Source organism: Clavispora lusitaniae (assembly GCF_014636115.1).
Source record: "Clavispora lusitaniae strain FDAARGOS_655 chromosome Unknown tig00000003_pilon, whole genome shotgun sequence".
In the NCBI taxonomy this organism is placed as follows: Eukaryota; Fungi; Ascomycota; class Pichiomycetes; order Serinales; family Metschnikowiaceae; genus Clavispora; species Clavispora lusitaniae.
This window is the reverse complement of record NW_027093975.1, coordinates 1,603,781-1,627,801: the sequence shown is the minus strand read 5'-3', so window position 1 is coordinate 1,627,801 and position 24,021 is coordinate 1,603,781. Positions and strand designations below refer to the sequence as shown.

The window sequence follows — 24,021 nt, the reverse complement described above, 5'->3', positions numbered from 1 at the left end:
CATCAATGTCTCTTAATGAAACCTTCGTTAGCGGCATCGCGTCTCTTTTCGATCGCCTCCAACTGCTTGTTTGTCTTTGCCATTTTCGTGTGGCTTTGCTGCTTCATTCTGGAGTTGAAGTCATTCCACCATTCACCAAGAGTTGCAGGTGGGGCTTTTGCACCAGGAACCACCACTGGTTTAACAATTGGTGGAATACCAGCAAACTTACGGAAGTACTTGTTCTTTAAAACAAGCGACTGGAAAAAGGAAAATACAGAGTTTGCGGCAAAATAGAGCACCACAGCAGATGACATACTCTGGGTGATCAAAATGGAAGCAAACGGCAACCAAGTCATGACCTTCTTCATCATGGGATTCATGGCCTGCGCACCGGTCTCACCACCCGAACGCATCATTCCTGTCACCACCAAAGCAGTCAAGATTTGCAATCCCAAGTATGGATCGACCTGGGTCAAATCTTGGAACCAGTAGGCACCCTGGGTAGAAAATCCTTCAACGGGGTACGCAGCCATTTTCCGTGTGGCCTGGAAGAAACCGTATGCGAGAGGCAACTGAGCCATGGGCAACAAAGAATGGGCGGTTTTGATGCCGTTCTCTTTGTAGAGCTTAGTACGCTTACGCATAGCCAACATTCTGTCCTCATTATCACCGGTCTTGATGTCGTTCATGAGCTGGTCTAACTTGGGCTTGACACGAGCCATTTTGGCCATGTTGGCCGACGACTTGACATAAAGTGGGAACATGAACGCTCTGGCAATAAACGTTCCCGCGATAATGGTGCCCCACCAAGGCAAGCCCGAATAGACATGGGTATACTCTAGCATGCGCTCGATAAGTGCTGTGGGCCCATATCCGTCAGCAAGCCCAATCGACTGCAAATAGCCGATTTGGTCCGACGTCATGAGAGTCTCCGGCAACGAGGTATTCTCAAAGCTAGGCAAAGACGTCTTGATCTCCGACACCACAGAGTTTTGAGCTTCGGAAGTCGAGTTAAAGCGCACAAAGGGTGAAAATGCACGAAGCGGGCGGAGGCGCAGCGACCGGGCTCCAAGTTTCAACATGGCAGAAATGTAAGTTGGAGTGGCAGAATGGGTAAGTTGGAGAAGTTGTTTTTCAGCGCGATGTGGATATACAGTCTGGGTGCGAACGAGTAGAAGAGGCGTTACAGGAGTTGAATGAGATAGAAGAGTTCAAAAAATGGAAAGGGTTCGAAAAGTCGAAAGAGTTGAAATTTTGTAAGGATGGGAGTAGTTAAAAGAAACCCGCTTTATGGCAAGAAAGAGTAGCAGCTAAAAAGAGAAGATGAGCAAGAAGACATTTAAACGGAAGACAGAAATCAACAGATTAATTCAGTGTCTGTGAGAATTATACTTGCGGTTTATCCTGCTTGATATCCTCGAATTTTCTTTCTGTCTCTTGCAGGTATGTTGTTATAACGTATCATGAACTTCGATATGGCTAGATTGCACAAGCGTTTACTAGTTTGAGGTATTCAGGTCTAGAAAGTCGCCACACGCATCTTCCCATTCTAGTCGATTACCTTAGATTGAATGGCATCTTACCTCCCGTTGCTTTTGTACTGGTGGATGATTGTCTTCATCTATTGGGCATTTTGACAGTTTCAACACAAATGGCCCAACCTTTTTCTGTTCGCGCTATATCCATATCTTATATATCTCATGGAATTGATTCATCACTAGCCTCCTCAAATCAGTTCACCTTCTTTCATAATCCATCATTCCACTTCCCTGCCTATGTATCGATAATATTCAAAAGCAACTACCCGCCTAAACTTCACCATAGCATTCCAACATCTACCGCATCTCTCACATCCATACTGTGCTGAATTCACCTAAAAGTCAGTACATTAATGCTTCGAAGCTCCCTCTCCCACGCTGTTTCGCGTTCTCGAAGCACCTCATCACTTGCTACGTTATTATCTCTGGCTCCAGAAAGACAGGTTTTCGAACACATTGCTCAAAATGCTACAAAAATGCTCCAGCCACCTCTAGTGGAGCAGTACTTGTTCAGGCTCCTCACACAAAACAACCTTAATGCTGCAACTTCACTTGTTCATATATTGTATAATGCGAACGCTAAGCATTATCGTCTTTCCAATCAGTTCTGGTCCCTTCTAGCCTCAAGTGCCGCAACTCAAGCACATCATGCTGCAGCGTCCCTAGTGTTCCATGAAATTGTGATGCCACACACGGCTGTCAACGAAAAAAATGGCTTTGAAAACCCTGAAGTGCCATTTCTTTTGCTTCCTACAGCTCTTGAACAATTGGCACTAGTATTTGTCCACGCTGGCAATGCTGAAGCAGTAGAGGGACTTCGGCACTATTTCCGGCGTTTCTACTCGAATTTGGGCCACCGCGATGTCTATGAAACTCTCAATGTGGCCTCTGTCGAATCTTTGGCGAAAAAAGGCGACATGGAAGGAGCTTTGGAAAAGTACGTTGAACTAGCTTTCAAATACCGGGGCCACAGCAGTTACAAGGACCCAAAGGACGCCATTCATCTGCTCAAATACGCCAGTCACCGCAATTACAAACAGCGGCAGGAAAACATCCAGAAAAACCTTCGTTCGCAAAAGAATCAGAAGTATCAAGACGGTTTCCTCTTCGACCCAAATATCGTCTACAACAAGTACACTATACCCGGCGGAAACTACTGGTCTATTCTAGATGGTTCACTCCGCGTAGCGGACTTGCCCTACTTCCATGCCCTTCTCCGATCGCATATCCGCAAGTTGATCCAAGAAAAGCACTCCGTTGTAGATCGGCTTTTATCTTTCATCTCATGTCATCATCACTCATTGCATCGCTTCGTGGTGGCAATTCTCTGTGACCTAGATTGCGTAGAACATGCATGGGCTGTCATGTCAAAGACACCAGACTTGTTTCCTAAGCTTGACGCATACGTGGTGTATGCGGGTATGGATGACTTTAATTATTTGTTCCGTGCGTTGAAACAACGCCTTGAGATGCTGCCTCTGAAAGATGCCTTAGAAATTTTAGCTCGGAGTCATGCGTTGGTACAACAAGTCGCTGGAGACAGGCCATTTCCATATTCTGTTAGACTGTCATATTTGTCTGCCCTTCTTGCTTCCTCGCTGACAGGTAAACATGACGTCGAACGAACAATAGCTACTTGGTCGAAAGATACGTTTCCCAAAGTACTTTTGGATGACCATTCGTACAAGCGTCTACAAAACTTGGACATCGAAGCGAAAAACTTCTGTGTTGTTCTATAAATGTCTGGAATGATTCTCGCCAGATGCGGGTTTGTTTTAGAGTCTGGGTTTGTTGAATCCACATATGATCCTTCACAGCGCTGGACAATTCATCTTACTTTATCAATCTACCTAGACATACTCTTGTTCTAGTCATCTCTTGGTGCCTTGATGCGGTGAATGCGCACATCATCCAGGTCCTTCAAGTCGCCGACAACAGCAATATCCTGTGGTGTGATGAAGATAGACTGTGCGTTCGAACTTTGTAGCTCATGGATCAATAAACGAATGGCAATTGTTCGGTTCACCGAATCCATAAACACATCAAATTCATCTAGACCGCAAACACGGGGTTTCATCACTTTCCAGATACTAAGCAAAAATGCGATTTGAGTGAAGGACTTCTCACCTCCCGATAACGACAGTACTGCCCGAGTATCTTTGTCGTCCTTGGTTTGAACTTCGGTCACAACACGTTTCTGGCCAAAATCAAACTCTAATTTACCTTTAAACCCACGAAGAGCCAAGCATTGTTCGAAGGCCAGCTTCGCCCTTGTGAGTTTTTCTTTGATGGTGATATTCAAGTTATCAAACCTCGAGTTAAGATCATTTTCCAATGTGACACGTGCATGTTCCAAATCATTGAGGCTGGTTTCACACTTGTCCTTTAGTTCTTTGCTCTGTAGTACTTCATTCTGTATTTCTTCAAACGTTTTGTTCGTATTTCTTTCCGCTTCCTCAATAGCATTTTGAATGGCTCTAAATTCATTCGTGATAGATTCTGTGGTATCTGAATCGGCTATCTCTATCTCTTCTCTCAGACAATGCTCTTCCGCAGCCAGTTTCAACTCATCGTACTTTTTCTCGTCTGATTCTTTCTTGTTTAGCTTTGCCCGTATCTCGATCAGTATCTCCTCTTGCTTCTTGCTATGACCTTCAATTTCTGCTTCAAGAAGCTGGACATTCTGGTTGTATTTCTCCACATTATTCTGCATTTCAGTGATTTCATCTGTGAGCTTTTGCTTTGTTGCGTTCATACCCTGCAATTTCTCTGCCATTTCTTTGATTTCTTTTTTGGATTCGTTTAGGTTCTGTAAAAGTTCCATCGACATCCCTTCTCTAGTCTTGATTTGATTTTCAGAATGAATGATTTGCTCTTTGAGACTATCAATCTTTCCATGGTCACCTTCCTCCAGAAGAAGTCTTTCTAAGTTAAAGATCTGGTTGTTTATCTCCTTGAGAAATTTCTTCTTCTTTTCTAATTCGGTTTGAAGGTTCTTTTTCTTCGCCTGCTCTTCAGCCTTCAACTTGTTCCGTTTCTGATGGATTCTAGCCTCCTCATGGTTCAATTCCTCTAAACTCCCTTGAAAATCATGTGATAATTCCTTACCGGCCAACCTACGAAGATCGTTTGAGTAAAATATAGGATCTCTGCTCAATTGGCCATCTCGTCTAGAAACACGAACACCGGAGCTTCGATCCTTGAGGCAAAATGCGTGTTTCACATTCCGATTCTGTGTAATCAGTTCAGCCTCTCTCATCGATTCACAGATTACCATCTCTTCAACACCGCTTGAATCAATCAATGTAAACTTTACATCATCGTTGTGAATATCTAAAGTATCAAGAACAGTTGCACTCCCTTCAGGTGCATAACCATTGTAAGCGAAAGCTTCAAACTTTCTGACAATTATGTTTTTGAAGATTTTTTTGCCCCTCATGTACTGGTTCAAGAGGCGACGATCATGTTCATCACAAACGACAAACGAGTCTAAAGTTTTTTGAAGAGTTGCATTGATAAGGTCTGTCCATTTATCATATCCTTCTTTAACGCTCACAAAGCACCCAACAGGGCCAATTGGCTTAGAATGCCATCTCGTTTCCTTCTCAATATCACGCATAAGATAAGCAATGTTGTGACCAAAAGCTGCATACTTGTTGTTCTTATTTCTTTCGAAATCCAGGATCTTTTTTTGAATGGCTGCTTTGGCTATTCGATGTTCTTCAAGTTGTTGTGTGAGTGATTCCATTTCAGGGCTCGTTCCGCTTATAGTATGCAATTGTTCTTGAAGTTCATCTCGGTTTTCTATCAACATTTGTTGTCTCTTCTGTAACATTTCCAACCTTTCCGCCATCTTTTCCTTTGAGCCACCGTTTGCATCATCGATTTTCTTCTGCTCAAATTCAATTTCATTCTTATACTTTTCTATCGTTTTACCAAACTCCTCTATTTCTCGTTTGTAGTTTAGTAAATCTGCCCTATAAGCATGGATTTGTTTCGTTGCCTCTGCATGCTCAACCTCAGATTTTGAGAGATCCAATAAGTGTGCGTCAAGCTTTTCTCTTAGAAGACTTGCTTCTTTGTCTATAAGCGATGCTTGTTCCTGATCACGCTCGATTTCAGTAGCAAATTGCTCCTTTTTCTTTTCTAAATTTGATAGTTCATCTTCCATTTCTTTGATCTCAGATTCCTTTTTTCGAATTCTCCTCTCTAAGACCTCAACATTGTACCAAAATATTTTTCCGTTGATTTTCTCTAACTGTTGTCGAAGTGTATGAGAGTGTTTATACTTTTTGTAAGCTCTTTCGGACTCAGCATACTTTTTACATGCTTGTTCGTAATAGTCCTTAGCAGCAGCAGATCTATTTTGAAGACTTAGGATATTGCGCGATGCCTCTTGATAGTTTCGGAGAATGGATTGAATATTAGTGCCCTCACTGAAGTAATTAAATCTCGACTGTTCAGTACTGCTAGCAATGAATTCCCGTGCTTTATCTTGGGAAAGAAACGATAACGGGTTGTTCACCATAATAAAGAACTTCTGTAATATATCATCGAGGGTCTTTTTCTTATTGGATACAACAGAGCCATTCTCGCTCCTGATAGAGTATGTGTTTGCGCCTTCTCGCAACAATTTTCTTTGAATGATAATAACTTTGCCATAAGTTTCCTTTTCATATGAATCATACCCGTCATTATCGATCTCTATGGTGATACGAGCTGTAGATTTGCCATCTTTGATAAGGCTTTTAAAGGAAGAGCCTCTGCTTGTATCTGCAGCTTTTGCGCCGAGGCCGACCGATATCCCTGTTAAAATAGCACTCTTTCCCGAGCCGTTACGACCAATGATAAAATTCATTTGCGGCCCTAGATCAAGTTCAAAGTAGTCGTGGCACATGAAATTTCGAAGCGTGAGTTTCCGAATATAACCAGCTCTTACGACACGTTCGCCTTCATCTTCATCCTCGTCGCTGTTTTCTGAGTCATCTTCCTCGTCGCCTAACCTTAGTCGCTTCTGTGCAAGTAACTGTGACATGTATTGTTCGGCAGACTGGCCCAGCTATAGCTGTTAGTAGCAGCTTCTTGAATATGATATTGGTTGGAGATACATACGCTGACCATAAAGGTTCTCTTTTGAGCAGCCAGTCTCGAATCCTCTGAGACTCTTGGAGGCTCAAGAGTAGCCATGGTGATTGAGAGGTGTTATTTCTTTTTCTCTCTATTGTGGAGATGTTTACATGGAAGTGATTTACGATGGATCGCGAAGTACCAGAGTGCACATACGGAGGCTTGATCCAGGCAAGATGGGCTAAGATATCAGCCTTCTGAGGCAATTGTACTTTCGAAAAATACATCGAAAAATTATCTGTTGTCTGTTTCGGCTCCTTACAGAATTGGGTTGCCAATTTTTGATAAGTAAGTGTTTGCTTGTATCCTGCGCTGGTCCAAACGAAATAGAAGTATGGAAATAATCGCACTCTTTTCTTTTACGCTATTAGCTCTCTTCCGTGACAATGGCTAAAAAGGACGCTAAAAAAGGAAGAATGGACCCGCTGTTGATCACGCCGGAGTATATTGCCGAGCAGCGGCGCCTCCGGGAGTTGAAGAAAGAGGAAAAAAGGAAAGAGGCAGAAGAGCTGGGCTCGGGCACTCAAGACGACAAAGTTCCACCTTCTTTACGTTTTATCAAGAGACCCATGCTTGCGATTCCAGGCCAAGAGAAAGGTTCAGGGCTTCCAATAAGCATTATGTCGTACAATGTACTAGCTCAAGCACTTATTCGAAGAAGCCTTTTTCCGACAAATGGAGCTGCTCTAAAATGGGGTACACGGTCGCAAGTACTACTCTCTGAGTTCAAGCACTATGACTGCGACATTCTTTGCCTCCAAGAGTTAGATTATATCCAATACAACAGTTTCTGGAAACAGAAGTTGTCCAAATTGGGTTACAACTCTCAATACTATAGATCTGGAACCAAAAACCACGGCGTCGCCATCTTCTACAAGCAAGAGAAATTTGCATTTAAGCATTCCATGTTCATCAATTATGATAAAGAAACTTGCGGGTCTGTTCCGCTTTCAACGGCTACACTTAATGTGGGACTAATGATTTACTTGGAGTTTTCTGAGGAAGTTTTAAAGTCTCACCCTAAATTATCTCGGAATGGGATTATCATAGGTACCACACATCTATTTTGGCACCCTTTCGGCACTTATGAAAGAACCAGACAAACGTACATCGTGTTAAAGCAAATGAAAGAGTTTACGAGAACATTGCAACTTCTCTACGGTGCCGAGAAATCGTTTTACAGATTCTTTGCAGGTGATTTCAACTCCCAACCATTCGACTCACCTTATCTTTCCATCACAGCAAAGCCAGTAACTTACACTGCCAGAGCTAAGAATGTGATTGGTCGTGCTTTGGTTCACGAATGGAATAAAAAAGAGAAGAAAGAAGAGGATGAAGAAGACGGCAATGCCGAGGAAAAAGGAGAAGAAACGGAAAATAAACAAACTGAGGATGTTAGTGACCAGAACGAACTAGATGATAATCCTGTCCCGGAATTTTTCCAGTTCTCGCCTGAAATAACGCATAAAATCAATGAAATGGAAAGCTTACACAATAATTTGGACATGCGAGCCATTTCTTTATATTCTGTCGGATACGGTTTGGTACACAGAGACAATGCTGGACGTGATAACGATCGGGGTGAGCCATTCTTTTCAAATTGGGCCCATTCCTGGAGAGGGTTACTTGATTACATTTTCGTGGTCACAGACTGGGACAAGCAAATTTCCTACAGCAACAAGATAGACTCCTTACAAGAATTAGAAGAAGCGAATAAGGTCAGGCTCTTGAGCCTAGTGAGATTGCCTACACCTGAAGAGATGGGTCCGGAACCTTCTGGACAACCTAGAATCGGACAGTTTCCTTCGGACCATCTCTGTTTGATTGCCAAGGTAGAACTTGTGTGATTGACCAATAATTATTTCTCATTTACGCCCTGAAATACTTCTAATATACACCTTCACCCATAAAGATATGGATCACGATTTCAACATAGTTAGAATCAAATCCTCCAATGGACCATAATCTTTTTTGCTAATTAAGTCGAACTCTTTAGAAAAAAGAACATAGTGCTTCAAGCTGGTGTTAAGATGACTTTGCAAACCCAATTCTGAGATCTCATGGAAGTGATGGCAATAAATGTGCGCATACACCCGCAAAAGTCTCTTGAATATTGTCTTGACCAAGTTGGGGAATTGTTGTGGAAAGGGGGCTCCAATTTTGGACGGAAAGATGTTGTCATTATCGAAGAAACCTTGAATCCAGTTCATCAAGTTCTCCACGTATTCACACGCTGGTAAGGAGACAGGCTTTCTAGGAGACGCAGACCCGTTGGCAGATGGATTCGTATCCTGCCACAAGTATTCGTATTCTTCCGTAGCAATCATTCTTGGGCATGACTTTGGGGAACAAAACTCAGTGATTGTTCCATATAACATGTTTATCTGGTTATAGAAGTCAACCACGTGCACAGCTAGCCACTCATTGATATCTTCATCCTTTGGAAGCTTCACTGCTTTAATTAAGGCGTTGTCAGAACCTAATGTTTGTTCGGCGTAGTTTCTGATGTCCTTGTGTGAAGTTACCGTTTGCGTTGCCATATTTGACGAGAGGTTCATTGAAGAATGAGCAAGATTTTCCTCATCGTTAAGCGAACCAATATTCACTGGAGGCAAAGGCGGAAGAGCAGCTGTGTTAGATAGCGGCTGCGGGCTGGATATGGGGGAGCTCAGCTTTAACTTAAAGCCTCTAGTTGTTCTCAACGAATGGGTGTTGAAATTTTGGAAAAAAGACATTATAGGCCGATTCGTAAGGTGCCAAAGTAAAGCAACAAAAGGGAGGTTATTTTTGCAGACTAATCAACAAACCAGATTGATGCTAGGAAGGAGGGATCAGAGTTAGCAAGTCAGATGGATCAGTCAAAAACCTGTGGAACAGCGTGTGTTTACAAAAAAACCGCATTGGGCTAAATGGGTGCTTCGGGCGCGGGACTTAACCCATTGTGCAAGTCACTAAGCATACTGGGCGAAAACACCATGCATTTGATGGAGCGATAGGTGAAATCATGTTTCAGCCAAGAATCCTTGCACTGCCGTAAGCGGTGGCTGCTAAAATCGCATTCTTTCATGATATTCAACGAGTTGAACTCGTCCAAAATGGACCGCTGGAGTCGAAGAAGAACCATCTCAGCTAAGGGCGGGCCCTTTTCTTCTGCGCAATCCAGCGCGCTGAGATACGAGTGCACGCGAAGCAAGTTCTCAATGTTTAAGCGCACCAAGTGCTTGCCATAAAAGGAAAACACAAAGGGATACGAGTACTCCAAATGGAGCGCAAGTGACGCCAATAAATACTGAAAATGGCGGTTCATGCGATCCATGTAGCAATTGGCGGCGGGCGTCCAGTACTCGATTATAATGTTTAGACGCTCCAAGTGCTCCACCAGCACGTGAGAAAGTTGGGGCAGAAGTGCATTGACAAGCTTGCACATCAATGCAAGCTCAATGGTGGCCAGGCCGGGTTTCCGAGTGTCTACGACCGAAAACATAAGTGACGGCCATAATAGGGACTCTGAGAATGCCTTTCTGAAAAAGAGGGCGCCAGGGTTATCTTGTGGGAGTAGTCTCCCGTTGATTTTGATGTCCATAGCCATCTGGCGGTTAGCGGTTTCTATGTAGTTACAATGGGGTGTTTTCGTACAAGAAGAATCGAGCGAGGAAGGCACACGCTGCTTCCCGGTGGCTTTTGCGAAACTGTATCATACGATACCGAAAAGTAGTCTTCGCCGTCACGGAGAATAAGTTTCATGGAATGAGAAGAGAAGTTAAGGTGCAAAAAGTGCGCGGATATTTGTTGCAGTGTTTACAGTTTTTACGCAATGCGACATAATCTTTTCACAAGACCAGAAGAGATAAACTGCAGAACGTGCTGAGATTGGAATAAACTCCATCGTGAGAAATCAGTCATCTTCTCTATGATTTCCTTTTCATTGGAAAACGCTTTTCTATTCTTTTCTTTTATTTTCTCTGATCCCCACGATCTATTGAGGTTGTACTCTACGTTTAAGGTCCGCGCGCAATGATTGTAAACTCATCAGAAGACTACATTGTGGACTTGGCTGAAAATTACCTGGAGCGATAACATAATCTTCAAATCCGAAAAACCAAAGGCTAGATACTACTTCTTTATAAACTATCGAAAAAAAGAAAACTGCATTAACTCAACACCTTAAGTTCCATGCACCAATTTTCATTGCAAAGTAAAGAACACGAACAAGTCTAAATTACCAGATGTCACTTTCTACCACGATAACACCTCGTCTAACGCTATCTCACGCTATCACTTCGCTACCCACATCGGAGTACTTTGGCGCCCTTGGTCCCAGGGCCATGAGCTTAGCTGCATACCGCCGCCTTTTCCGTCTTCGCCATCTTGTGGAAAACCATGATTATACGACTATATTACGGCGCCGCTTCACTCGCATAGACTTCAATATTCGCCGGCAAAAAGTTCTCGGGGTGCTTCTGCCACTTTCGCATCAGGATATGACCACTCGCCTTGCCAACACTGTGGCATTTATCTTCAACAGCACATGCCATTCCAAAGACGAAAGACTGCCAGTCTATTTCTACGACGATCTCGTCCGCGAGACTCGTCCGCGTCTTGAACGAGAAATCCTATCCACTATACTTAATATGGATCGGCAGATGCCCCCAACGCTAAAATATGACTATTCTTATGATTGGGTCGATGATGTGAAGCTGTTCTACGCAGAGGTTGGTTCTGGACCGGACCGTCGAAATATCAACAGGCTTTTCAAAAAGCAGCAGGCCCCCTACTTGGGCTTTCTTCAGTATGAACAATGCGTGATGCTGTTGAACGAGTCTATGAACTTATGTATTTAAATTTCTTTCCTGGATGTGGAGAGAAATAACGACCAGGGTGTGAGTTATTGTCTCAAGATTCTACCTCACGGGGAAAAGATGAGAATGGTTTCCAGCACAATGTCTGGATTTTTGAGTTTGGCAATGATAATTTCAACAATAGCTCGCCATCTGAGTACAATCTTAAACCACGAGAAGGAATTATCGAATCGCTTCTAGAATATTTGGATTTCGCATAGCCTATCTCCGTTTCCATTGAATGTGGCAAATTCATGTCAGCTTTCATTCTCAAGATGCGCATATTTCACACTGAACCTTTCCACTCCTTTACGTATTGCCTAAAACTAACATTCCCTATCGTCACTTTCTCCATTCTCTCGTATAATAACGATGTTTCCCATTTTCTTTCAGGCTCCTGCTTTAGCTAGGCCCGACCTGCATGGTGTGTGTTTGCTGATATCAAATCGTTCCTACTCCGCTCTCCACGCTACCCCATCATTGTATTTCATCTCAGAGACTGATAATATGGCGTGGTTTACATGGAATAAGCAAAAGTCGCCTCAGATTGAGCAACGCTCACATACGCGCATGGAAACGGCACCAGAGTCGGACATCGCCCACACATTGAATCAGATTTCATCCGAGGACTCGCTTCCTCGCGTACAGGTGTTGTCGGCTGAATCATACAATGAAACCAACAAGTCAGTTGCCAGTTTTGTGTCGCAGCGGCCAGAGAACTTGTTCATCATTGATGGAGAAAAATATGCTGACGAAAGTATCATATGCACCAGCGATGAGCAGGGAAACAAGACATGCTTAAAGTTGAGGTATAATCTGATTGAGTTATTCAAGCAGATGCAGCGCCTCGAATATTTCTGCTCCTTGCCCAACAATATGGACGCTACCTACTTCGAGTGCAGAAAAATCACATAGTTACTATACGCAAGGCTACACACTCGCCAGTACAGTAGTGGGCCGTTCAAACAAAGTACCCGAACATTGCTCCAACAGCAACGGCGATGCTTGCTCCAAGAGCGTTTCCTCCGGATCCGGGTGCTTGGTGTGGGCTATTGTAGGACCCATTTCCCCAAGTTTGCGACCATGTGGAGTTGACATTTTCCAGTACATTGTGAAAATGCGAATTCTTGCTGTGAGCAGTTTCGAGTGCTTCCTTAGATTTGGGTTCGGTAGCCTTTGATTTGGGAGAAGCCACTGTGCTTATCTCAGTCGATGTGACTTTTTCCGGCGTAGGCTCAGCTAGTGCTGGATTATTCTCCTCTTTCCTAGGTTTAGACACGGTTTCCAAAACTGAAGACGCAATCTTTTCTGAAGTAGGTGCTGCTTTGAAGTGTGAAGTTATATCCGGCGTTGGCTTTTGCTTTGGCTCTTCCCACTTTGTGGGGTAAACTAAAGTAGAAGTGGGCTCTGCCCCGGTTTCAGGAAACTGCTCAACTTCTGAGCTTTGTGGCCATGTTTTAGGCTCTTGGAATGAAGCTTTTTCTGTTGGTTTCGTGACGATCTCTGTCTGCTTTTCAGTCGTACTCTCAACAACTTCCTTTGTTGAAGACGTAGTATGTATTGTCATGGTACTTGCACTGTTTGTCTTCGATTCTATAATGCTGGCTGTTTCAGTTTCTGTCACTTTCTCAGTTTCTGTCACTTTTTCAGTCACCACCATCTTGGTTTCGGACACTTGTACTTCAGTTGTTGTTTCCGTTGCAGTTTCTGTGTTGGTTTCAGTGATGGTTTCAGTTTTGGCACTCTCAATGGTAGTTTCAGTGGTAGTTTCAGTTGTTGTTTGCGTGGTGGTCTCCGTTTTGATTTCAAGCTTTGCTTTCGTCAGTTCAGTCGTTTTGGGCTCATTCGTTTTCTTTACTGATTGAAATTTTTCGATGTTCGTTTTTGACGGTTCTGGTTCCAGGTTTTTCTCACCAGTCAGATCACTGGAACGGGCCTCTTCTTCGTCCTCTCTGTTGATTTTCTCAATTGTGTATTTTCTGATCCGAGCCAACTGGTCTTCACCTGCAACCAGAATGGTGGCACATGCCAAAGGCAGTCCATCTGCATAGTGAATCACAAGAGCTCTACCCACAACATAGTTTCTGGAAGTCGGATTCAAAGAAAGGAACGGGTCAACAAAATCAGTTTCAAAACACGTGCCTTCTAAAGCTCCATGCTTGCCTGCCAAATTTCCCACAGCACACTCATTCTGATCTTCTTCAGGGCATTCGTCCAGAGATGAGTAAGGATTGAAAACAGGACCTGTAGCATCGCAAGTATTATCTGAACCCACAACAAATTCATGGATATGGTATGTGAACGGTCCTCCTTCTTGAGGTAAATCTACCAAATCCACATGCACATTGGCACTGACTCCATTGGTGCTGGTCATAATCACATAACCTTTAGTTTCAGCGTTGGGGCCACTGTGAGGAAATTCTGCAACGGCAAAAACTCCAGTCGGATTTTCTGTTGTGGGAACAGAGGGGAGAGCTGATATGGGCGCAATGGCCAATACAATTGCAACTAGTGAAGAAACTCTCATTGGAAAACTAGTAATAAAGTTTGGGTGCAAAAAGGCTTGTCGCACAGATAAGGTATACTGCAGAGGGACATGATCAAAAAGGATACGCATTTTGGTACCTTTAAGCCTAACTGAGCCCAGCTGAACCCAACTGAGACAAATTAAAATGAGAGACACAAACTACAAATTGACAACAACAGCTCCTGGCTTTATATAATTACGGGATTAGGCAAGTCAAGTAATGGTGTATTATGGCGACGCCAATTTCTTAAAAGGTAGGGTATGCTTAAATTTCTATGATTGTAATGTAATAGGGCCGCCCAAGTACAGATCAATGTCAATTTACGATCGCTTCCAGACACTGGAATGTGAATGCAAACTTGTGTTTCACATATAGCATTATGCGACTTATCACGTACTGAACTAAAGAGCTCACTGATTCCTGACTCATTACAAAGAGCCACCTCCTCAGATTGCTTTCATCCTACAAATAAATGATACTTTTTACTAATTTTCTCTACAGTCACTTTTCACCTAATGTATTCCCAATGCATAAATAAATAGTGCCCTATACCATGAAAGACTCACCGCAGCCGCAGGTGCCCTTTGAGTTGGGGTTCTTGAAAATGAATCGAGACAGAAGCTTGTCATCGATCCAGTCCATCTCTGATCCGACAATGGAGAAGAGTGCTTTTGAATCAATAAGCACTTGCACGCCATCTTGTTCGACCAATTCGTCAAACTTACCTGGCTTATCCACATACTCCAAATGGTAAGTCAAGCCCGAACATCCTCTGTTGCGGACACCGATTCGGATAAGCTGCGGGTTTGGCTGATCGAGCAAAGCCCGAAGATGTTCGACTGCACCTGGTGATAATGTGATCAATGCTTTTCTTGGACGCAATTGTCTCCTAGGCTTTTTAGCTTTAGTGGTCTGTTCCACCTTGGGTTGCTCCTCCGCTGCTGACGCTGCAGGCGGTTCTGGAGTTGTTTGGACTTGCTCTGGAGCAACTTGTGCTACTTTTTGTTCAGTCTTTTGTTCTTTGCTCTCTACGTTTTTGAAACGAGAAGCTCTGGATTTCCGCGCAGGAGGCATGGCAATTGTAATAACCTCGTCTGTATTGTTTTTGGGTGTTTCGCGGGGCATTGCTGGAGTTGCCAATCCGTGAGCAGCCCATCGGGAGCTTCTATTTCCTTGCGGGCGCTTCTCGGAGGAGATTTGAGGTTCAAGTTTGTAGTTGAGGCGACCGAAATCGACATTAACGCCCTTGGAAGTACCTGGAATAGTTTGCATGAATCTCTTGTTCCCTTGTTGAGAAGCATATCTGACAAAAGTGCTCGTCGGCAGGAAGAAACGGCTCCTTAGCATTGTGTACCTGTAAAAATGTATGTTGCTATTATGGAAGAAATGCAAAATGAAGAGAGACTTGTCTCGAAGGATTTGGGTCAAAAATAAAACCGACTTTCTGGATGGTTGCTGATAAAGAAAGAATCAATTGACAAGTTCCGGAATAGGTTTGTATAAAAGAACAGTAGATGATACCAGGTCAAAAATAGTCACTGTAAAAAATGCTTACCAATAGATGCAGTCCGATGTGCAGTACGTCACTGGAAATAATCAAAAACATAAAACGCATGATTGGCTCAATTTGCACTCCGATCGCGGCTCCGAACACTCGGGTCCGACCGTTCTGTGGGGAAGTCAGGAACCCTCTTGAAGCATTGAATGTATACAACTAAACGAATACTATTTTTCTTACGTAACCCAAGAACAAGAAATGTAGTCGGAGAAAAAAAAGTTTGGCTACTCGTTTAAAAAAAAGCATTAATTATCTGATATGTAGGCCACCTTGGGGTAAAGGACAGTAGAATCATGGTCATCAAAAGTAATTCATCATAAAGGAGACGTCTCTCTCTTCAACCAGGCCAACTCGACAGAGTGCTTAGCAAATGAAGGACTCAACTCATTCCAGATTGTGCGATGGTAATTGTTGATCCACTTCTTCTCCTCAGGACTCAACAAAGCCACATCGATTAAGCGGCGGCAGAATGGTACTCGGGTAATGGTTTCAAACTCAAAAAAGTTCTTGCCATTGTACTTTAACCCGCTGTCCTTCACAAACATGACGTTCTCGATACGAATACCGTACTCTCCATCTTCGTAGTAACCTGGTTCATTAGAAATTAGATGACCAGGTTTCAATGGGTTTCTGGCACTTGGTCTCGGGCCGATCCCGATGGGACCTTCATGCACATTGAGATAAGCTCCGATACCATGCGATGTACCGTGTCCGTAATCCAATCCATGTTGCCACAAAAACTGTCTGGCAATAGAATCAATCTGGCTTCCCGTAGTGTTTTCTGGGAACTTCAAGTCACCTAGAGCAATGTTGCCTTTCAAAACTAAAGTGTAGTTTCTAACTTCTTCTGGCTTAGGAGTACCAAAATGCAATGTACGAGTAGTGTCGGTAGTACCGTCCAAGAACTGGGAGCCCGAGTCATTAAGATAGATCTTAGAAGGATCAATCGTAGAACATGCTCCCCTAACAGGCTTATAATGAATAACAGCACCGTTCGCCCCAGTAGCACTGATGGTATCAAAAGACAAGCCAACAAAATCTTCCTCTTCTTGTCTGAAACGGGTTAATTGTTGGTCGGCCTCCACTTCATCAATAAGTTCAGCCTTACCAACGATCTCATTCTCTAACCAAGCAAAGAACTTTACCAATGCACGTCCATCCTTGAGATGGGCTTTACGAGCGCCTTCCAACTCAACGGAGTTTTTGATGGCCTTCAAATCTTCAATAGGAGATGGACTAACAGATTCATATGCGCATTGCAATTGGCGAATAATCTCCCATGAAGCAGAATCTGTGTTCACCAACACTTTCTTGTTGGCCAATTTGAGTTCTAACGATATCGTAACGAGGTCGTTCCAAAAAGCTTTGTATGGTTTCACTTCCACGTTGTTCTTTTTTAATTCCTGGGCAACGTTAGCGTCGAATTTGCTATTGTCAGCAAAAAGCAACACTCTCTTATCACTAGTCACAATTGCATAACTGTAGAAAACAGGGTTGAATTCGATGTCAGATCCTCTTAAGTTCAACAACCAAGCAATCTCGTCAAGAGCACTGATGATTAGACCATCGGCCTTTTTCGAGACAATTATTTCCACAACTTTAGCAATTTTGGACTGAACCTCCTCGCCAGTGTACTTGGCACTCAATGTTTTGATGATGCTGTCGGTACTTTCAGGCAACTCCTCAAATTTGGACCAGATCTGGTCCACCAAATTCGTCTTGACTGCGACAAGCTCAACACGAGCCTTTGGTGAATTGCTAAGTTCAGCCTGTATGGCACTTTTTATCTTTTCGTATTGCAGGAAACTGATCAACTTTGGGTCGACACCAATTTTTGTCAACGAGCCAGAATCTAAGGATAATTGTACAGCTTGTTTCGCAGCCCACAGTTGCCATGAGGGCTCATTTGGCACGCCTTGTTTCAACAAGGACCAGTTGAAATCCAACTCATTAGCTGCTTGGTTAAAATAGCGCCCGTCCGTGGACAAAGCGGCTAAACCTTCTGGGGTATCATTCATACATGTGATGTCACGTGTGACAATAGCGACACCGGCACTTCCAGAGAAGCCCGAGATGAAGCTTCTTCTCTGGTCCAGAGGCGAAACGTACTCGCTCTGATGCTGGTCTTCGCTGGGGATAATGTACACGGCCAAGTCATTCTGTGCCATTTGCAAACGCAAGGCTTCCAAACGCTGGGATGTGTTGACTTCCTTGTTCTCAGGCAAGCAAAGTGACGCAGCATCAAGAGTAAACACAGATCCCTTGCGGGAGCCGTTGGGAGAAGTGGAACCAGAGAGGTTTCTCTTCAAGTTAATTCTTTTCGCCATGATGGACGACCGTCTGTTTGTACGAGACAATAAGCCGGGCGAACATGTGCAGTTGGCACAGTCAGCTCTGCTTACTCTTCTGTTGGCAACTCTCATTGGTTTGGGTTCTTTCCGTAAATAAGCAGATGTAGTGAAAGAAAGAACGGACTTGTTTCCCAGTGACATTCACTCGTGCGCGCGCTTATGTAAGCCCAATATCTGGTCCAGCAATGGCCAGAGATGGGAACAGCAGTAGATACGAGTTTACAAGCAGAGAAAATAGAAAACGAAAATAGGCAAAAAAAAATCAAGAAAGTTCTATGCCATGTGATGAAAAGGTATGATTGTATTTTGGTGAAGCCATTTCTCCTCTAGCTGACATCGTTGCTAGCCTTCCTATTCTCATCAATCCACCTAGAAATTGTGTGCCGGCATGCACTTTTTGAGTGAGCTCACTTTATTGCTAGAGCTTTATCTACATTGAACAACGCCTTTTGTTCTGACTTTTGGTGACATCGGCTGGCCTTGAAGCTTCCTGACCGTTTGTGGTTTCTTTTTTTTTTTTGAATTTTTGCTCCGGACATTCTCCTTTTTTTGTGGCGTTTCAAAAGTGCGACCATACTGTAGTCTCATTACTTGACTTCGGATCAGAATGTCCTTCGAGCATGTGGCTCAGGTATGTTGGAAACTTCAATCGAAAGCTGTTTGGATTCGGCTCTCAGAAAACTGCGTTTCGAATAATGGGCAATGTTTTCTGAGAGAGTATTCAAGCTAGGACACAACAACAATACTAACTACGCAGAAAGTGGAGCAGCTATACACATGTGGCGACTCAAATGAGGTCCATATGCTTCAACTGGAGTTGCAGGCTCTCCAGAAATCTCCACAGGGATATAACCTCGCGTCATATTTACTCCAGCATCCTTCCAGGAACTGCCAATACTTTGGTGCATTGACTTTAGCTGTGGTGATACAAGCACCAGACCTTACATCTGAAGCCTCTCAAGCTATTCTCCAGCTAATACATCTCCATATCAGTCGTTTAGCTCAGGATCTGTCTCTGCTTCAGCCCAACTTGTTCATCATGCGGAAACTAATGTCTAATTTGTCGTTAATGTACTTGAAGGAACAGTCTGTCATTCCAAATCCTGTGCTGGTTCTTCTTCGTGCTTTAGGTATGCCTGAAGGTGCAGATTCGGCTTCAATGCGTTCGTACTTGCCAGAGGTACCTCCAATGACGATAGCACTTGTTCTTCTCTTCCTTTCTATTCTAGTTGGAGACGTGCTTAAACTCGCTTCCTCGAAAACTGCTCTTCATATGCGTATCCATACCGAAATATTCCCGTTTATGGTCGTCCTTTTTGAATATCTTAATTACTTGAAACAACTCGATCGCTTACAAAGAACATTGAGTGTATCAGCATTGGAGACTTTGAACTCGTGGATGTCGTATCTTCCGAATATAAACGGAGATGCTCGTTATGATGCGGATCTGATATCAATCTTCGTTGAGTTTCTTTTTCTTTATTTGGAAAGCAACGTCGATCCTGAAAATCAAGACTCCCTTTCAGAATGCCAGATGGTTCTTAATATTTTCTTGGAGTTACTTGAAGTGAATCCTCTGCTTCTTAGTATTGAAATTAAACTGAAATTGTACTCTTTGATATTTGAGCATGACAAATGGGGTGTTCAGTTCATGGATAAAGTTATCTTTACTGATAGACGAGAAGAATACCAAGAAGAGGTTAACAGCTTCGTTGATTTGGTGATTACAATTTTGCAGTTGAATGTTATCCGTCTTTCGAAATCCATCCTCGACTCTTCTACTCAAAGAATACTTTCCATAGCATACCGCCTAACTGCTGTACCTGGCACTCCGTACATTGAAGACTTCATAAGCGAGCGCATGTTAGTGTTTTGGGAAGAATTTGCTTCCGCTTATGAGGACTCTGCTGATCTACTAGTTGAGCTTTTTGCAGTAAAATCGGATCCGAGTTTCGAGCAGCAGTTTGAGAATGAACGGAAACGCATTTTTAATGAAGTGGCGAAGGTTTATTGGGCGAAGCTTCGCATGTCTGAAGCAGAGACATTCGAGTCTATCAGAGCAGAATTTAACTCTTACCGGAGTAGTGTAGCGGACTTTTTTTTAGTCGCCTACTCTCTTTTAAAGACGGAATTTTACAGTACATTGACTTCTTCGTTGATTGAAACAACGAAATCATGCCAAAATAACTCAATGCTGATAGTTGATATTGAAGCTACGTTGTATTTATTGTTCAACATCAACGAGGACACGGCTTATTACGAATCACAGATGGAGGCCCTTGCACCGTTTTCCCTATCCATTTTTGAATCTGGCATAATTGCCACTTTCAAGCAGCTTCCTCTCGATAATTTCATGAACCAAAGGTTTTATTCGACATTTATACAATACTTGGCCCTGAACGAATTTTTTTTCAAAAGACCAGAAGGAAGCGTGTTCTTGGGTCAAGTTTTCGACTTGCTCTTCCCCTTCTTAATGAGCGACTTTTCTAATCTTTCATTATTAGCATCGAAAACTGCAACCAAACTATGTGAAGCCTGCAGCCATAATTTGGTAGGCTTTCTACCCAACCTTGAAATCATTGTCATTGAAATGCTCCGAAACCCTTCCATTGATAGTCTCATCAGACTGCGGATGTTCAGTGCGTATAGTTCTATAGCCAGAAGAGTGGACAACGTTGAAGAACATTCCAGAATAATCAATGGCATGATCTCGACTATAGCTGAGGCTGGATCGCTGATGATGGACGCCAAAAGTACTTCCTTGAATGATGTTGAAGAAGATTATCTAGTGTCCCTTCTTTCATGTCTTGTTAATGTGGGAAAGGGTAGCTCATTGACAGATGAAGATATAGACGAGCTTCTGGAAGAGCAACAAGAAGCGTATAAGTCGTATTGGCTAAAGGATCCCCTTAATACTAAGCAGTTAATCCTTTCGATTGTGGAAAACTACTCTTTGCGGTATCCATTCTTGGCCCAAAAAACAATCATTATTGAAAAATGCACCATGGTCTTCCGTGTTGGCCTAGGCGAAAAGTTAGGAGGGCCATTCGATTTCGGCGTTGAAACTATTGCTCGATACGCAATATCCGTAATGGAGAGTATCACAAATGCAAACGGTGTGCCCTATGTCTTCGAATTGATAGAATGTGTTATCAGTGTGAACTATCGCGAGTTGACCCCCACGATAGTTGAAGAATTAATGAATAGGTTGTTCACGCTAAAGTTGGCGTTTTTGAAAACGGATCCAGATATGATTAAAAGTGCAATCAATGTGTTCTCAAAGATGATAGAAGTTAAGCCATCACTCGTTATACACTCCGAAATCTTTACCACTACTGTTATTGGATTTGCTATCGGGGGTCTAGAGGCTAATGAAGCTTTCATCATTAAATCTGTCCTGAAGTTTTGGTGCAACATCTTGAATATGAAACGAGGAAGTAAAGAGGATCAGGACCGAATCTTGCAGTTGTTTTGCAATCAAAAATTAGGCAAACATGTTACTTTCAGCTTGGTAACCTCATTTTTAAAAGCTCCAAGATCTAATCTCGAATATTACTACTCAGTCTTCCGAGGCTTGGTAGGAAAATTTCCCATTCCTTTCAAAGAATGGTTTCAGCAAACATTGCGTGAAATTCCAGATATTATAACGCCTAGAATGTCGGAAAAGGATTTGGATCTTTTTGTACATAAACTAATGATTACTCGTGGAAGAAGAACAGCAAATGAAGTTCTTAAGTCACTATGGTTGACAGTCAATGGTTTGGTTGAATACAACACACAAAGCTATTAATAGGCTGGTCTACAAAAGCTCCATAAAAGGTAATTTTGTGGAAGATGTAAATATACTCAAAACATAATAATTAAAATCAATACAAACCACCCTGTATATGTCTTAAAGAACAGATTCCAATTGCTTGGCCAAATGCTGACTCTCTGCATTAAAGTCCACGTCCGCAATAGAAACCACATTATACCTTACTCTCATGTTACCGTTAAAGCTCTCTTGTCTGGCTCTTAAACGGAAATTAAATTCTTTCATTGTAACTGAACTCACGAGCTCCATGAACTCATGGTTCTCACCCTCTTCCATTTCTTTCAAAGCCATCAACTCACCTGCAGTTTTGTTGAACAACTTCTTTCCTTCTTCATCAAAGAAAGTGGCCCATATTTGACCAGTGTGATCCATAATAGAACAATTCAAGATGTACCTGTAGTGAGGTTCAGCAAAAGTCAAGTTACATCTTTCACATCTCCATGAACCATCGCTCTCCTGGATAACCTTTCTGTTACATGGAGATGGGCCTCTTCCGTTGGTGTTGACTTCATTGTTACAAGCAGGGTAACAAAAGTTGTCAGTCTTAAAGTAGTTGATGGTAGCCTTGATGGAGAAGTAATCTGGTTTTTCCTTTGTTCCCAAATCTAACTGTTCAGCAAGCGCAATAGTCTTCCTGTCCTTCAAGGAGTCTGTAGACAGTCCTGTTTCCGTTTTCAAACTCTGGAAGTTTTCATTCGAGCCTTTGCTGTCATACCAACCTTTCAACTGATAAGCCTCTGGAATGTCTGGGTTGCTTAAAAGACTTCCAGATGGTGTTAAACTCAACGAGCGACCACCGAAATCCTGAACTTTTGCACCTTTGACTGCAATCACTGAACCAACTGGGATGTTGAAATCAACTGCAGTTGCATTCCACAAGCCCAAGTCAATAGCAAAATTGGAGTCATCAACAATGGTGATGTTTCTTCTGTCGAAAGGCTTTCCAGTAGATTTTGCAGTAATTTGGAACACATCATTGACATTCTGTATCACACCAATCACGTCAATAATTGTATCCTTTTCAGCGGACTGGATCTGGTTCAATTTTGTAAAGTTCATATTGATCTTAGGCACGTCGGATGTGTCGAAACATTCGGTGATTTCGGTGTCCTTATCTAAAGACAACTCATAAGGATGGCTCAAGTGGGAGAATTTGGGTTTGGCTTGTTGAATTCTTGCTTTGGTCACGTAGTACACTTTACCCTCTTGCAACAAGTTGTAGAACTTATCGGCCATGTCGTTGAATGCGGTAGCCCTAATCTCATCGCTTTCATCCAAGAAGTTGACGTTGAATAACTTTCCCTCTCCTTTGGCATTGGACCACGTTCTCACGTCACTTTTGTACGACACGCGACCCTTGATTGTCCAGTTGTTCTGGTATGGAGACAATGACTCGATTGGGTTTACGGGCCGCTCAGGAGCTGCCAGGCGCTTGCTTTGCGCTGCTGGTGCCTGAGGCTGCGGCGTTGTTTGCTGTGGGGTTCCATTCGACACCACTCCAGTAGCAATGTCTTCTGCTGGGTTCTGGTCGAAATACTGGTCGAGACTGGTGACATCAGACGCGATTCTCTCAGCCTTGGGAACGTCCACCGTAAGATCGGCAATGAGAAGAATACGCTTCATCGTCTTGGCAATGGTGTACTGGTTGATGGTGATGATCGAGTAACGCGTGAAGCCGTTCGCTTCCAAGTACGCGTTGCAGCGGGAGTCAATCAAGCCTTGCACTGAATAGCGGCCGTCGCTCAAGACACATCTATATCTTCTTTCCGTAGCAGAAGACTCGTTGATGACTTTCGAATTGGTCACTTGTACACGAAGGCCTTTTCCGTGCCACAAGTGACACGTGCTTCGAGAAAGTGCTTCTTTCAAGGTTCCTGGAACCACTCCGTATTGGTCTGCCATGATGAATGTGGTTTCTATGAGAAAGTTACGCGTCGGATGTGTGCGCGTATTATGTGTGTAGGACAGGTGTATAGACTATGTATAGACAGGATATGCTACAAGATATGTAAATGGTATGGACGGGAAAAAAAAGCCTCTCTCAAGAGAGAAGATGGTTTCACCTAGATGATGTTCAATTTTATGTGACAAAGGCTTTCACATATGTAACAAATGACAATTCCATTATTGGAGTGCGAGAATGAGCTCCGCATTTGGTGATTTGCCTTCATTTAGAATTTTAAGAACATACTTCGTTATTCTCTATCATTAGGTTATCATACAGTAATTGGAAATGATTGGTCTTGTCTTTGCTGCAATGGAACGTATTTGTTACCATCTTCATG

At 43.0% G+C, this 24,021-nt stretch overlaps 13 protein-coding genes across 13 annotated transcripts; 5 read left to right on the top strand and 8 right to left on the bottom strand. All coding sequences in view use genetic code 12, as the record gives it.

Annotated features, from left to right (window-relative positions):
• Positions 1 to 2: 2 nt before the first annotated feature.
• On the bottom strand, positions 3 to 1,064 carry FOB63_000753 (membrane insertase; the record flags this gene model as incomplete). The annotated part of the gene is made up of 1 exon (XM_002619595.2): positions 3 to 1,064. One exon carries the CDS (start codon positions 1,062 to 1,064, stop codon positions 3 to 5), a length of 1,062 nt encoding a protein of 353 aa, XP_002619641.2.
• An 809-nt stretch (positions 1,065 to 1,873) lies between these two features.
• Positions 1,874 to 3,259, top strand: FOB63_000752 (uncharacterized protein; the record flags this gene model as incomplete). Its single annotated transcript, XM_002619594.2, has 1 exon — positions 1,874 to 3,259. One exon carries the CDS (start codon positions 1,874 to 1,876, stop codon positions 3,257 to 3,259), a length of 1,386 nt encoding a protein of 461 aa, XP_002619640.2.
• A 128-nt stretch (positions 3,260 to 3,387) lies between these two features.
• On the bottom strand, positions 3,388 to 6,555 carry SMC6 (DNA repair protein; the record flags this gene model as incomplete). Its single annotated transcript, XM_002619593.2, has 1 exon — positions 3,388 to 6,555. The coding sequence occupies one exon, from the start codon at positions 6,553 to 6,555 to the stop codon at positions 3,388 to 3,390; it is 3,168 nt and encodes a 1,055-aa protein (XP_002619639.2).
• Positions 6,556 to 7,033: 478 nt separating this feature from the next.
• Positions 7,034 to 8,494, top strand: FOB63_000750 (RNA exonuclease; the record flags this gene model as incomplete). Its single annotated transcript, XM_002619592.2, has 1 exon — positions 7,034 to 8,494. The coding sequence occupies one exon, from the start codon at positions 7,034 to 7,036 to the stop codon at positions 8,492 to 8,494; it is 1,461 nt and encodes a 486-aa protein (XP_002619638.2).
• A 72-nt stretch (positions 8,495 to 8,566) lies between these two features.
• On the bottom strand, positions 8,567 to 9,382 carry MOB1 (Mob1p; the record flags this gene model as incomplete). Its single annotated transcript, XM_002619591.1, has 1 exon — positions 8,567 to 9,382. The coding sequence occupies one exon, from the start codon at positions 9,380 to 9,382 to the stop codon at positions 8,567 to 8,569; it is 816 nt and encodes a 271-aa protein (XP_002619637.1).
• A 170-nt stretch (positions 9,383 to 9,552) lies between these two features.
• On the bottom strand, positions 9,553 to 10,236 carry FOB63_000748 (uncharacterized protein; the record flags this gene model as incomplete). The annotated part of the gene is made up of 1 exon (XM_002619590.2): positions 9,553 to 10,236. The coding sequence occupies one exon, from the start codon at positions 10,234 to 10,236 to the stop codon at positions 9,553 to 9,555; it is 684 nt and encodes a 227-aa protein (XP_002619636.2).
• Positions 10,237 to 10,873: 637 nt separating this feature from the next.
• Positions 10,874 to 11,488, top strand: FOB63_000747 (uncharacterized protein; the record flags this gene model as incomplete). The annotated part of the gene is made up of 1 exon (XM_002619589.1): positions 10,874 to 11,488. One exon carries the CDS (start codon positions 10,874 to 10,876, stop codon positions 11,486 to 11,488), a length of 615 nt encoding a protein of 204 aa, XP_002619635.1.
• A 369-nt stretch (positions 11,489 to 11,857) lies between these two features.
• On the top strand, positions 11,858 to 12,400 carry FOB63_000746 (uncharacterized protein; the record flags this gene model as incomplete). Its single annotated transcript, XM_002619588.2, has 1 exon — positions 11,858 to 12,400. One exon carries the CDS (start codon positions 11,858 to 11,860, stop codon positions 12,398 to 12,400), a length of 543 nt encoding a protein of 180 aa, XP_002619634.2.
• A 46-nt stretch (positions 12,401 to 12,446) lies between these two features.
• Positions 12,447 to 14,012, bottom strand: SOD6 (Sod6p; the record flags this gene model as incomplete). Its single annotated transcript, XM_002619587.2, has 1 exon — positions 12,447 to 14,012. The coding sequence occupies one exon, from the start codon at positions 14,010 to 14,012 to the stop codon at positions 12,447 to 12,449; it is 1,566 nt and encodes a 521-aa protein (XP_002619633.2).
• A 547-nt stretch (positions 14,013 to 14,559) lies between these two features.
• On the bottom strand, positions 14,560 to 15,360 carry ISA1 (Fe-binding Fe/S cluster assembly protein; the record flags this gene model as incomplete). The annotated part of the gene is made up of 1 exon (XM_002619586.2): positions 14,560 to 15,360. One exon carries the CDS (start codon positions 15,358 to 15,360, stop codon positions 14,560 to 14,562), a length of 801 nt encoding a protein of 266 aa, XP_002619632.2.
• Positions 15,361 to 15,885: 525 nt separating this feature from the next.
• FOB63_000743 (aminopeptidase P) lies at positions 15,886 to 18,063 on the bottom strand (the record flags this gene model as incomplete). Its single annotated transcript, XM_002619585.2, has 1 exon — positions 15,886 to 18,063. One exon carries the CDS (start codon positions 18,061 to 18,063, stop codon positions 15,886 to 15,888), a length of 2,178 nt encoding a protein of 725 aa, XP_002619631.2.
• Positions 18,064 to 18,529: 466 nt separating this feature from the next.
• PDR6 (Pdr6p) lies at positions 18,530 to 21,712 on the top strand (the record flags this gene model as incomplete). The annotated part of the gene is made up of 2 exons (XM_002619584.2): positions 18,530 to 18,553; positions 18,680 to 21,712. 2 exons carry the CDS (start codon positions 18,530 to 18,532, stop codon positions 21,710 to 21,712), a joined length of 3,057 nt encoding a protein of 1,018 aa, XP_002619630.2.
• Positions 21,713 to 21,814: 102 nt separating this feature from the next.
• RFA1 (replication factor A subunit protein) lies at positions 21,815 to 23,638 on the bottom strand (the record flags this gene model as incomplete). The annotated part of the gene is made up of 1 exon (XM_002619583.2): positions 21,815 to 23,638. One exon carries the CDS (start codon positions 23,636 to 23,638, stop codon positions 21,815 to 21,817), a length of 1,824 nt encoding a protein of 607 aa, XP_002619629.2.
• Between the last annotated feature and the right edge of the window lie 383 nt (positions 23,639 to 24,021).